Genomic DNA, 12,550 nt, shown 5'->3' on the forward strand with positions numbered 1-12,550 from the left:
AACCCCCGGCCATCGGCAGGGCTGTCTTGGGACCGACGCTGTATGATACGGTTCTGCTGGCTTCACTGGAATCTTTACTGAGAAGAATTTGCTTCAAAATATTTTTCAAATAGACAAGTTCAAAAGCTCAAGCAAATTTCCAGAAGAGTCACCACCCTTTCTGCGGTACCTGTGAGCTGTGTACACATGTAATTCAGATAGTTAAAGCGCCAGAAAGCCTGTATATCCTAACCCAAGCAGCAGCATTGTAACGAAGCGACGGTTAAGGACATGACACCCTTGGCACGCGCCCGTACGTGTGTTACCATTACACAGCAAGATCCTTTACACAATATGCGCTCTCTCGGTCTCTGGCTTGGAGCCCTCGTCACAGAAACCGTCCTCCTCCATTTTCTGCTGCTCCCGAAACTCTCACACCTCTGGTTTGCATTTTGTCCCTCACCTCCCTCCTCGCTCCTGCTCCCCCCACCTTCCCCCTCTCTGGCCACGAGTCTCCAACACGAGCCCACCGCCCCACGCAAATGTAGCCCACGAGCAGAGCAACAAGTGCAGTAACGCATCAGCAAGGTCACGGTTCCCACATTAGACACGAAACCCTGGCCCAAAGGCAGCTGCGAAAACCGTGGGATTTCTGCCAAGGCGACGTCTGGCCCCAGGCAAGGTCCAGGCAGCGGGAGAGGGGAGGAGGACTACTCCCAGCCGACCCCAGGCGTGCAGGTGAAACAACATTACGATCCGCAGCTTCTTTCAGGCACAGCGCCCACGGATGCCACCTGGTCTCCGAGGAAAAAGCACTGAGACCACTAACAAGGTCAGCCTGACTGCAGCATCCTTCCCCCATCACAAATCCTCAGCACACCACGCAATCCGGGTCCGCAACAAGAGCAGGTACGCGCGGGAGTTACGCAGTTTAAATGAACTTCGGGGGTGTGTTCCTGTGAAATCTACCGGACAGAATTCATCGCTTTGGGGCAAACGCCAGGATTATGACTCTGAGTTCTGTATTTGTATCTGGTGTGGATAAACACTAAATTAAAAAAACATGCAATAATTAGAAATAGTTCATTTGAGGTTTGTACAGCAACTACTTTATTATTTTCAAATGCAAATGTTCGCATTGTTTGCTATTTTACAATTTTACAAACTAGGTATAAAAGACCATAAATAAATGACATAAGTTACATGTACCTAAAATTCATGGAGGGGGAGAAAATTACAAATTAAAACAAAATAGAAAAATCTATATATCTAACCCAGAGATCGTTCAAATGCACAAACCAAGAAATGCTGTTAGATTTTTTCAGGATGAACTAAATTATAATATGCCTCATACATTCTAATTTTAACCACAGTCCTTGCATATTCCAACATACTTGCAGTGATACAAAAAAATAAATGCACTCTCTTTTTATTTGTCTGATTAGTATTACAGGTTTTTTTCTTTTTTCTGGTTATGAAAATGTCACAAAAGAAAAATACTGCTTTTTAAGTCCTGTTTACTGGTTACTTACCAGCCTTTTGTATTTTATACATATATATTTTTAATACATAAGATCCATCACAAAATTAGTACAGCAAGAAACCCGGACAAACATCAACCAGTGGTGTGTGAGCAGGACAATTTCCTAACAAACAGAGGCTTATCATGCGAGACAGTCCCGGTGATGACCTCTCCCAAAGGGGAAGCAGCGCCGCGGCACTCGCTTTCCTTTCGCCCCTCGCTTTCCTTTCGCCCCCCGCTCCATCCGGAGCAGCCGCCGCCGGTGGCCCTTGGCACAGCTGGCACCCCCGGCGCCCCGAGCACGCTGCCCGGGCTCTGCCCGCAGCACGGCTGCCCTCGCTTCCCTGCCACGGACCCGCGGCTGCTCCTCTGCCAGCGCAGGCAGAATTAGGGTTAACGATGAGCTCGGAGGGTCGGTGAGGAGGGGAAACAGGAGGAAGCAGGAGGAACTTTGGGACGCCACTTTACGGCTCTGGTCAAGGCTGCGCTCTCTTTTAACGCAGCGCATCCAGCCCCCCCCAGCTCTGCTGGAGCCCCCCTGTACCGTGGCAGACGCCAGCCGCCCGCGGCCAGGAAGCGAGCGGGGAGCATCACCTGCCCCCTCCAAATACCCCGTGGCCGTACGTTCCCTGGGCTCTAGCGCACAGCTCTGCTCAGAAACTGGCTTACACTACATTAACAGTGAATTCTCCAACCACAGAAAGCTTCTCTAGGTAGTACCGGTAAGTCGCAGCACTGTTCCTCGGGCCACGGAAGAAAGAGTGCCTTCTACTGCACTTCACCCGCACAAGGAACAGGACACATTTCACAACTCTCTTGCTAGCCACTGTGACCTTACAGCTCTTGTTGTATTTTTGTGCCTTAACTGTGCTGGGAGCAAATGAAGTGTTTTGATTATTACAAGTTTTCACAGCTTGCACACAGAGCAAGGTGCTTCTGTGAATGGAAGAATTGCATATATTTGTTCGCATTCAACAAGTCTTTAAAATCCCATTTTTGCAGATAAAAAAGGCTACTTAATTCTTAAGTTCAGGGTTACCAATGGATAGATATGCAGGTGTTGCCTCCGTCACCTTGCCATTGAGAAACTGGTCGGTCTTGATCATGAACCGGGCATTCGTATGAATAAACGACACTTACGAAAAACTTTAGCACCCTTATGGATCCCATAATCCACAACTCCAAAACTATTGCCCCTGTTTCAGGCTGCAGAACACTCATTAAGGTTAGTGTGGCAGCTAAAAAATACACTTATAGATACAGAAATTTAAACATTTTTTAATGTCTGTGTTCTTGCTACCATTGCAGACGCAAGCTATTGGCCTGCTCTCGTATGACAGGGGACTCCTGTGCTTCCAGAGATGTTTTGGGCGCATTCACAGGCAGTTCTACACACGAGGTGACTCACACGCAAACACACGCACACAAGCACACGTACGCACCTTTCAGAGGAGATAATAATCCATCATTCATTCAAGGAAAAAAAATAATGTATTTATATCACTGCAACGGCACATTTTGTGTAAAATGTCACTTCAGCAACGTATATAGGCAGATCACAGGAACTGGGTTCTTTGCTGCGGCACCTGGCCTGGTGTCCATGGTAAGATGGGTAGTGCTCCATCACCTGCATTCGTCCCAATGCAGCAGTGACAGCCAGGGGATGAGGAGAGAAAATAACAACATATATAAATAAAACCAAAGGTAGGAAGGGAAAGCAGAAGGGGAGGAGAAGAAAAATCCAGAAGTCTGCAGGGCTTTGACACAGTACATTCCTCAAGTGACGAGCGGGTGCTGAGTCTGATCGAGTTAGTTATCTCTCAATGAAGACAAAAATCAGGGTGGGTGGCAAGGGAAAAAAAAGAGAAAGTAAAAGCCACACTCTCTTCAGGGACCAATGACTGTTCAGCGTGTGTTTTCCAGAATCAGCGCTAGGGAAGACGCAACTGTGGATCCAGAAGGTTTCACATCTAGTCTGTGTTCCTCCATGGTCAATATGATCAATAGGACGGGCTGTGAGGCCATGAAAGCAAAATCTAATTTCCCTGCACAAAAAGAAAACAGAAATAGAAAACACAAATCTATTAAAGAACCCGCAACAAGCCAAACACGCACACCTGCCCAAACGCCTCCTCTTAGATTTCCCAGCAGAAGCGCTGCTGTAGGCAGCCAGCCCCTCCTTGGCTGCTGCAATTGCTGATTCACATCCAAGGAAAAGACCTGAACTCATCTCTGCCCTGGTGAAGAGGTGACAAGGCAGCAGGTTCATGGAATTAAACCTCTCCCCAGAGAGGGGAGAAGGATTTCCTAAAGGACAGAGGAGAAAGTGGGAAGAGATGCAGTTCTCACACAAGAGGGTGGCTGAACGGCAACGCCGAGGCTGCAGTGTATTGCCACGCTCTCGCTGGCGGTTCGGCCACCTTGGGCCCCCAAGACGAATACAACCAGCAGTTCTCAAAGGGTGAGAAGCCTTTGCCTTCCTTGTCCCCTTTCTTTCCCTCACGCTATTTCGAAGTCTTGCTTCCATGACATACCTTATAAACAGATATGGAATATGTATATATATTTCTATGTGCCACCTATTTTTTTTTAATCTGCTCTCCTCCAGCTAAAATCACATTCAAGTGGATGCCCCCTCACTGGCCAATTTATCACAAGGAACACAACCATCAACGGCTGTTCTGAAAACCTGGCACTGAGCTGCCTTCACAGTTTTCATTCTGTAGGGAACACAGTTTTTCATTTTGTGTGGAAAAAATTGGCGTGTTTTGAATTACCGTTACTAGACTCCAAGAAAGCAATTTTACAAACTGGCCAGAAAATTGGATGTATTTTGTTTTTACGTAAAAAGACAATCTCAACAGAATGCAACAGATTTACAGCAAGAGGAAACTTTAAGTATCTCTGCACTTAAGAAGTAAAAGAATTTTTGCTGCTGAAAATACAAGTGTCAGGTCTTTAAAATGAGTAATCGCTTCTTATGTCGCCTGGCAAAATGACATTAAAACATGCTGGTTTAAGTAGTTTTTTAAAAGAAATCTTAAATTTCTTGAAATAGAAAAACCTTTATAAGTAATACTGCAGAACAGCTTTTACTAAGCTGTCATGACTTGACACAATCCACATTTAGCATCCCATATTCTGAACAAGTTGTTTTCTGAGAAAGTTGGGGGTGAGGGAGAGTTAGTGGTTAAAATCAGCAAGTTATTGTTAAAAGTGACAAAAAGTGATGTGAGTGACGATAGAGTAAGTGTGACTTGTCCAACTGAGTGAGCTGTTTTGGATTTAGAATAAATGCAATTATGAAAAAAATCCGACATATAAAGCCACTACATCATTTCCGAATTTGCTGTCAGGTGTGGAGTGGGACCAAAATATTGTAGACCCAAGCACCAGTCTTAGCGCCATCAAAATACAAATCTCACCTCTCTGACATTGTGCCCAGTGCAGCTGAAACACAGTGTCTATTCCAGAGACTGTGTCGTGAAAATCTGCCTCCTACCCAGCGCAGCATTGGTGGGCCCGATCCTGTCTCTTTTCTAAAGGTCATCTTATCACTTTGGTCCTCAAAAGGACTTTAAAAGGAATCTAATTTATACACTGTTCAAAAAGAATACTGAAAGCTTTAATATAAATAAAATTCAAGCCTTAACGTCTTCAGAGCTTTACCAGATAAAGGGGTATCCCATGTGACCTCACGAGGACAACTGCATTCCTATAGCAGTCACCTCCACCTAGCAACCCAAGGGATGCTTTCACTCAACTTTCCATCTATTTCTAAGAGGAGCTGGAGGGCAGCTTTCCAAGCAGCTCATGCTCCACCGCATTTCCCATCCTTGCAGAGGGGCACACTTAGACCTCAGCCATGCAGCCTACGCCTGGCACTCGCACCCACAGTTGCCTTGATAATCCGGCCTATGGGGCTGGTTTCAAAAGTGAATTGGGTTCCCACAGCTGATGAGACTGGACCACGGTGTCTGAAGGGTAACGCCGCTGCATAACATGGAGCTATCCCTGTGGCCAACACCCAAACTGTGCAAAATCAGGAAGGCTGCAAGCACAATCCTGTTTACTTCTGCTCCCCCTCCCATAAAACCACTGACACAGCAACTGAGACTGGTCTTTCTAAAACACAAATATTGGTTCTACTGTTGTCCATGAGAGGGCAAAGTTCTTGGTTCTCCACGGTGCATTTATAAGTATCTATACTTTACAAGGTTATTCTTACTTTCTGTGAGATCCATATGCGTGGGTTTTTCCACCCAAAAAATAGGGGCATCTCTAATGCTCTCAGTGTGAAGTCAAGCTCTTAGTACTGAATTGAGTGAGACCCAAGACATTCTCCTACACCTTGTCTGCACATCCTAACACGCAACAGCTTGAGAGCAAGACGAGGTTTTGAAACAGTGCAATTTTCACTGTCATCAAATAGAGCAAACAATGGGAAACACTAAGCAGTTACTCTGGGAAGACAGCACAGGTTCACACGAACCAGTTGGGAACCCCAAATAATACATACCACAGCATCTTTTCCCCGCTCCCCCCCCAACAGCGATGAAATCCTAGCACAGTTTACGAAATAAAGCACCACGAACACATTGGACACTGCAGTTCCACTGACCTTCTCCGTGTGGCAAAAGGAATCGCTTCTTGAAAGAGAAAAGAAGTCTGAAAGCTCCACAGCCACGATTGTCACAGCTGACTACTGGCAAGATGTTCACAAAATGTCTTTAAGTGGTAGGCTTCAGCACGGCACAGTAACAGCCAATAATCCCCCCAGAAGTCCAGTTTTGCCCAGTAATCCATGAGGTGGGTCATTTCATGTCTCAAGCCCGCACGCGGGTAGATCACTAATCGGCAGGCACTGATTAGCCAAATGATATTCTCACTGAGGTTTCTGCAAGGTATTAGCGATGCATCAAGTCTGCAAAAAATATCCTAGGGCAGATTCTTCATTCCAGTGAAAGATGCACAATGGTGGTTTCACCCACAAATAAAACACTATGTTGTAATCCTACGGGTCACAGGGAGAAGGAATGTAATTTTGTTTATGTTTTTTAAGCACAGTATCTGGCAGCAAACATAGCATCAAAACTTGAATGTGACATTATATTTATATAGATACATGTATTTTACATATCGTTGATCAACAGAGAAGTATTTTCCAAGAAACAATTTGTTCCAGGTCTGGTTTAAAATGACGGCTTGTCATTTCTGGAGGCCCCCCTCCCAACACACACGCTCAGTTTCCGCAATCTGTACATCAAGCAATGCTGCAGATCTTTATTTCGACGGGCGAGGAGACGAAGTAAAAAAAGTGCAGTTCTTCAATTAAAGTGCATGGATGAGGTAAACTAATTTCAAGAGTTTTGAGTTTATTCAGTACTGGCTCAGACGGGAACCATCCTGCCGTGCATCTGTTGCATTTGGGTGCGCATTGCTTGAACGCTGCTCAAGATCTTGTTCTGGTGCGCGATGGCAGTGATCCCGATCCTTGCCAGGTCACTGTGGAAAGCAAGAGAAGAAGCAGGGGGCTGAGAACCATGGTTCAGATGCTGGTGCAGAGAAAAAACCGCAAGCAACACAGCAAAAGCAAGGCAGATGTACAGAAATGTTTAATTAAATAAGTGAAGGCATTCTGGAGGCATTTTAAAGTTATCCTCCATCCAAATGAAAGGCATTCCATTCCTTTAATGAGTGTAATGATATGCAGCACAAAGCAAAAGAGCCCGATTAAATCCAGATTTACCAGTTCTTTTGTTATATTGCTGAGTACTTACTCCTGGTTCATATGCACCACAGCCTCTAGGGTGGTATAGCCAGCAGCTGTGAAGTTATCCTTGTATCGCTCCATTTTAATGGCTTGGAGCCAGTCACCGACAGAAACAACCGCCGAGAACTCGGGGGAGCTGGGATCCAGCAGGGCTGTGCTAGGTCTGGATGCCAAACAGTGAAAGGACAGAGAAATGGTGTCAGCCGGAATGAATCACAAACCAAAGTTTGGTCTCTGCAACAATTATCCTCAATGATTAGGGAAAGTAAGGGCAAGACGTTGTGCCCGGCGAGACTGGTGGCTCTCTGCACAGCAACCTAGATCAATGCAAGGAACTTAACGAAAGGCAAAGTAATAGGCCAATTCCTGCAAAGAATTAATTTGACCCTAGGTTTCTATTTTTGCTTTCAGATCTACTTCGAACCACGACACCGTTTACAATTTCCACCTCAGATGCAAGCAAATTGATAGAAAACGCTTTTACTTCAAAAAACAAAGAAGATGGCAATGCTGGAAGGCGTTCAGCCTACTGGGTCTGTATCTCACAGGCAGCAATGCGAGGCCTTGCCAATCCTGCATGTGTCAGACCTCAGCTCAGCAGCTATAGAAACACCACTGAGGTATGCGCAAAGGAACTGGGAGCTCGCAACCTGCCAGACTGGTTTGGAGGGCAAAACTCAGGGCGGGTTCAGATAAATCCTGTTTCTAGCCAGGTTTGCAGGCAAGCTCAGCGCATTCAATCAGACTCAGGACAGCAGGGAGTTAATCCCCTCTTTAATCAATCCATTCCTGACTGGCGCGTGTGCCAGGAGTGGCGGGAATCGCGCAAGCTTTGATCTTTGTTTGCACTGTGGAATGTGCTTCTCATTTTCCGTTGCACAGATTTGCGAATAATTATTTTTACAAAATTTGCTTCTCTTATTAATATCTAAGTTATTCTTTCATGTATATTGTAAATCACAGTTTCATTAAACCATTATAAATTACTACTATCTAACCAAAACAATTATCATTTAGCAATTTATTTGAAAATGCACATCATCAAAGATTAGGTGTGCAATAGCATAATTATGTCTTGCCTAAGGCACCAAGTACGTGCTGGTAATACTTGGTACAACTCTTTTACTGTACTATCTAACACAAGACCAACGATGGCAACCTAATTATATACAATTATGCTTCACATATAAAGTCATATAATATATTAATAATGTTATATGCATATTTGAAATTCATATTCCAAAGAGAAGAAAAATAAAGATCTATAAATAGCCATGAACATGAAATGACCTTCAATAGGCTATTAACTTACATACACACACACAGAAAATGACCTCGTACAGGCTATTAACTTTTGTAAAATCTATATATTTTCAAGAGCACCTGTAAATTGGAAAGAAAGCAAAATGGAGGAGTTCATACTGTGATTCTCAAATCAAATTATCACAGCAGATCATATTGTGATTCTCACCATGTAAATTATTTAAGCCTCAAGGGTGGATACATTTTTGCCAGGCTACCAAGGCAATTAGGGCAATCTGGAAGATATGTGGTGGTAGTGGCCTCACAGGGTTCATAATCCCTCTTCTGATAATGCACATTGTAAGCAAGAGTCACAAAGGGACCTACAAGTTTAAAACCGAAATAGCTTTTTCCAGGATCTTGTTCTGTTGGAGGCTGAAACAGAACCTCTGTTACTCCTTCACTGATTCAAGACACTTAATTTTGTATTGCCCAATGGATATTTTTGTGCCTTCCCTTCTACTGAAAAATATCTTCCCATTATCTTCCCCTTGTTTCTCCTCTTTTAAGCTTTTTTCCATATTTGCTGTAAGCAAATTTACCTGACAAAGCAAAGCCATTTGTTAAAAATAGAACAAACCTGGTGTAAATTAGTAAAGCTCCTATTACTTCAGCAGTGTTTCATCAGCTTAAACAAACTGCTGATCTGTCCCAACAAAGATATTTTGGTTTTACCCTACAATCCTGGGAGTTTCCTTCCTACTGCGCTGCTTTTGCACGTACCAGGTATACCATGCTTAGCAAACAAAACACAAATGTAATGCGGGATCGGTGGAGACATGAAACTGGCTTTCCACAAAATTAAATTCAAATTCACATAAAAATTAATCCACACCTTCCCAATGCCTGCAAGGCGTTGGCTGTAATGCCGTAACGCCGTAATTGCAAATCCTACACAAATCTAGGGTTTATAAAACTTGATGATGTACTTTTCCTGCAGAAAACCACATCACTGCTGTTAGCTACACTGCATTGAGGCTATCCCTTCAAGCCCTTTCACTAGGGGGGAGAGGGAAAAGACGCAGCAAACTTTGTCTTTGCACAGAGCTTGCCTGCATCAGAACTTTTTCAGGATGCGTGTAAGACTCTGCTCTAAACCTGGCCAGCATCAGTGTGATACAGCAACAGCTCTGCTCTTTCGATTTTCCTTCTCAGAGCTAGGAGAGTCTGGGGTGCCCAGCGGGGCTCGGCAGTGTGCCGGCATGACCCCTCTGCTCTCCTGCACGGTGCAGTGCCTGCCGCGCAGTCTGGCTCTGCCGAGCTACAGAGCACGCTTCAATCCCAGCGCGGAGGTTTAGGGGACTCGCAGCTTTGCCTGTCATCTCCACCGTGCTCCCTCGTACATCACCATTACAAAAGCACCGCTGACCTGGAGCTCTCGCTGCCTGTCCTCTTCAAGCTGTTGGGGTTGCGGATGAGTTTGTCTAGCATGTTGACGATCTGTCCAAATTTAGGCCTGTCACTGCGTTCCTTCTGCCAGCAGTCTAACATCAGCTGATGGAGAGCAATGGGGCAGTCCATCGGGGGTGGCAGCCGATACCCTTCTTCAATGGCTTTAATAACCTATAAATGGCACAATTAGGAAGGCATTAGAGAACATCAGACACCACTCATATCTACCAGCTGAGTATCATTTATCCTAGGGCGATCCAAAGTATGGAAACAAATCCACAATTAAGTGCAACAACAGGGAAAATTGCACTCAGGCTCAGGCAGTTGGTGGTCTCAGAACTGTCATTTCTCAGCAATTCAAAACTAAAAGGGTACAGCATCCAAAGCAGACATCAGATGCAGCAGGGCAATGTATCACAAAAGAGCACATGGGATACAGGGATGACAAAATAGACCAGGTTAGAATTAAGCAACTATCCATGTTGGACAGAGGGTTGGAGAAGCAACAGGTCTACGCAAATCTTTACTATCTGTCAGTTTTAGGCGTGATATGTTGAAGATGAAATTTCCCCCACCATTTTTAGGCTACAGCAGATCACTCCCTCCTCCCTCTCCTGGGCTAGCTCATCTCTGTCAGCAATACAAGCCTTGTAGAGAACCTGTTCTCTCACCACTGTATGGTCTGAACCAAGAACTGCTGAGATGGGAACCCTTCTGTGCAGCTTCACCAAGAAAGTTACAGAAGTCCAATGCAGCAGCTGAAGTATTCATTTCATATTTAATAGAAACCAGAAAAACTCACAAGATGAAGCCATTTCAAACCCTCCAAAGAGGGCTCCAGAGTTCAGTACTCTGATGGCTTCTTAGCTCTCTCAGGAGAACGGGACGTGACCAGGACTCAATTCTGACATGACAGGGACATCACCCAGAAGCCTTCAGATCTTAATTAATCGATATGACTTTGCTGGCAGGATTCATCATGAGACTAGAGACCAGGAGTGCAGAGAGACTGAATTGCACTAAATTCTCTTGCTCTTGTCCAATTAGTGGCTAAAATCCACTGGGAGGACAGGGCGAGGGATACACTTATTAGCAGCTATTCAGTGACCACAAACAAAGTGGCTCTCACTACTCCAGAAAGTATGAAGATCCTTTTGATTTCTCTTGATTCAACAGACACTGGGAATAATTTGAAACCCACTTCTGCTTTGCTGTGAAAAGCACTGCTCTCACCATCATTAAGGAGAAAAAAAACGGTAAGTCTATGCCATGCACTAAAAAGAGGATGCAAAGACAGTAATATTTGCTTTCACTGTCCTGTTCGAGCCAGCTTTGCAACATGGTCTAGCACCGCACACCAGCAGAGTATACCAGCCTAATATGCTAGCTCTGCATTTGTTGCACTGAGCTCCACGGTGCTGTGTAGACATGCCTGATATAACTGAGACACATCTGGTGTTTTATTTTCTTGCTAAGTCTTGATGACTTCCTGTTAGCAATGGAAGGCTAGATTGGGTGCCAGAAGAGACATTTCACATCAGAAGGAAATTAAAATTATATCCCCCGTTTAGATTAAATGCCATCCGCATCTAGACACTCTTTGAAAATGTTCAGCTCTACATAAGAAAGCAGATGACTTGTAAAATGACTTAACCACTCCCATGACCATATATTCAGATTAACATTTTCTTCTTCCTTTATATGTTTGTAAATCCCCTGGGAAAAGAATTATGGATAATCTATGCCTCATTTTCACTGGGATTTTTTTTCTCCATTTAATAAAAATTCTATTAGCAAAAGCTGCTATTAGCATTATTATTAAATACTCTTCTGGAATAGCAGTCATTGTGCATACTCCCTCTTGGAATACACTGAAGTAGTCCAGATGGTACGGTTAAACAGGACATGCATAATTTAAGAATGGTCATTTAGGAAACCTGCTTTTTAATGTCCTCGGGGGGCAGCTATGCAATTGTCACAAGGATGCTCTGACTGATAGTCAGAATTGGATTTCATACGTGTTGCTTTAGATATCCTGCAAGAAATAAAATCATCTGGAAGAATTACAAGCGTACTGGGGCTTGAAGAATTAACTACTAATAGGAAGCCCCATTAAATTCAAGTGTTTTTTCTTAAAGACTTTCAATAAAGTTGAGATTTAATATCAACATTCAAATCTTCCCTCTCTTGACAGTATTACGATCTGACACTTTAAATACATTTGTTTCCCTTTACTCCCTTCTTCTTTCTTACTTCAATTGCTTATAATATTTTTCCTAAGAAAAAAAAAGAAGAAAAAAAGAAAGGAAAATTGATACCTGCACAAGTTATAGACCCTAACCTAAGAATCCCCTATTCCCTGATCATAGATCAGGCTTGAAGGATTCAAGGAAGTCTTAGATGAAGAGAGGTTTCCTGAGAAAACAGAAATCTACCACCCATGATATCCTCTTAAAAACCCGGAGTAAATGCCTTATAACCATATAGCAATTGGCAGAGAAACACATCAGCAGACATCTAAGGACAAAGATAAAGGCATGGGGGGAAAGGGAAAGAAAAGGAAGAGGAAGCTCAGATTAGAC

At 44.0% G+C, this 12,550-nt stretch overlaps 1 protein-coding gene across 2 annotated transcripts in view; it reads right to left on the reverse strand.

Moving 5' to 3' along the window:
* Positions 1-1,065: 1,065 nt before the first annotated feature.
* The window catches only part of EPHA4 (EPH receptor A4), a 106,087-nt gene continuing 94,602 nt past the window's right edge, over positions 1,066-12,550 (reverse strand). For both annotated transcript variants that reach the window (XM_054835842.1, XM_054835843.1), the window contains exons 15-18: positions 9,946-10,139; positions 7,282-7,437; positions 6,123-7,006; positions 1,066-3,546 (exon numbers count right to left, since the gene is read on the reverse strand). In XM_054835842.1, the coding sequence (XP_054691817.1) occupies positions 6,892-7,006; positions 7,282-7,437; positions 9,946-10,139 (465 nt within the window). In that variant the 3' untranslated portion in view covers positions 1,066-3,546; positions 6,123-6,891. The remainder of the gene's footprint in view (positions 3,547-6,122; positions 7,007-7,281; positions 7,438-9,945; positions 10,140-12,550) is intronic.

Source organism: Grus americana, chromosome 9 (genome assembly GCF_028858705.1).
Source record: "Grus americana isolate bGruAme1 chromosome 9, bGruAme1.mat, whole genome shotgun sequence".
NCBI lineage: Eukaryota > Metazoa > Chordata > Aves > Gruiformes > Gruidae > Grus > Grus americana.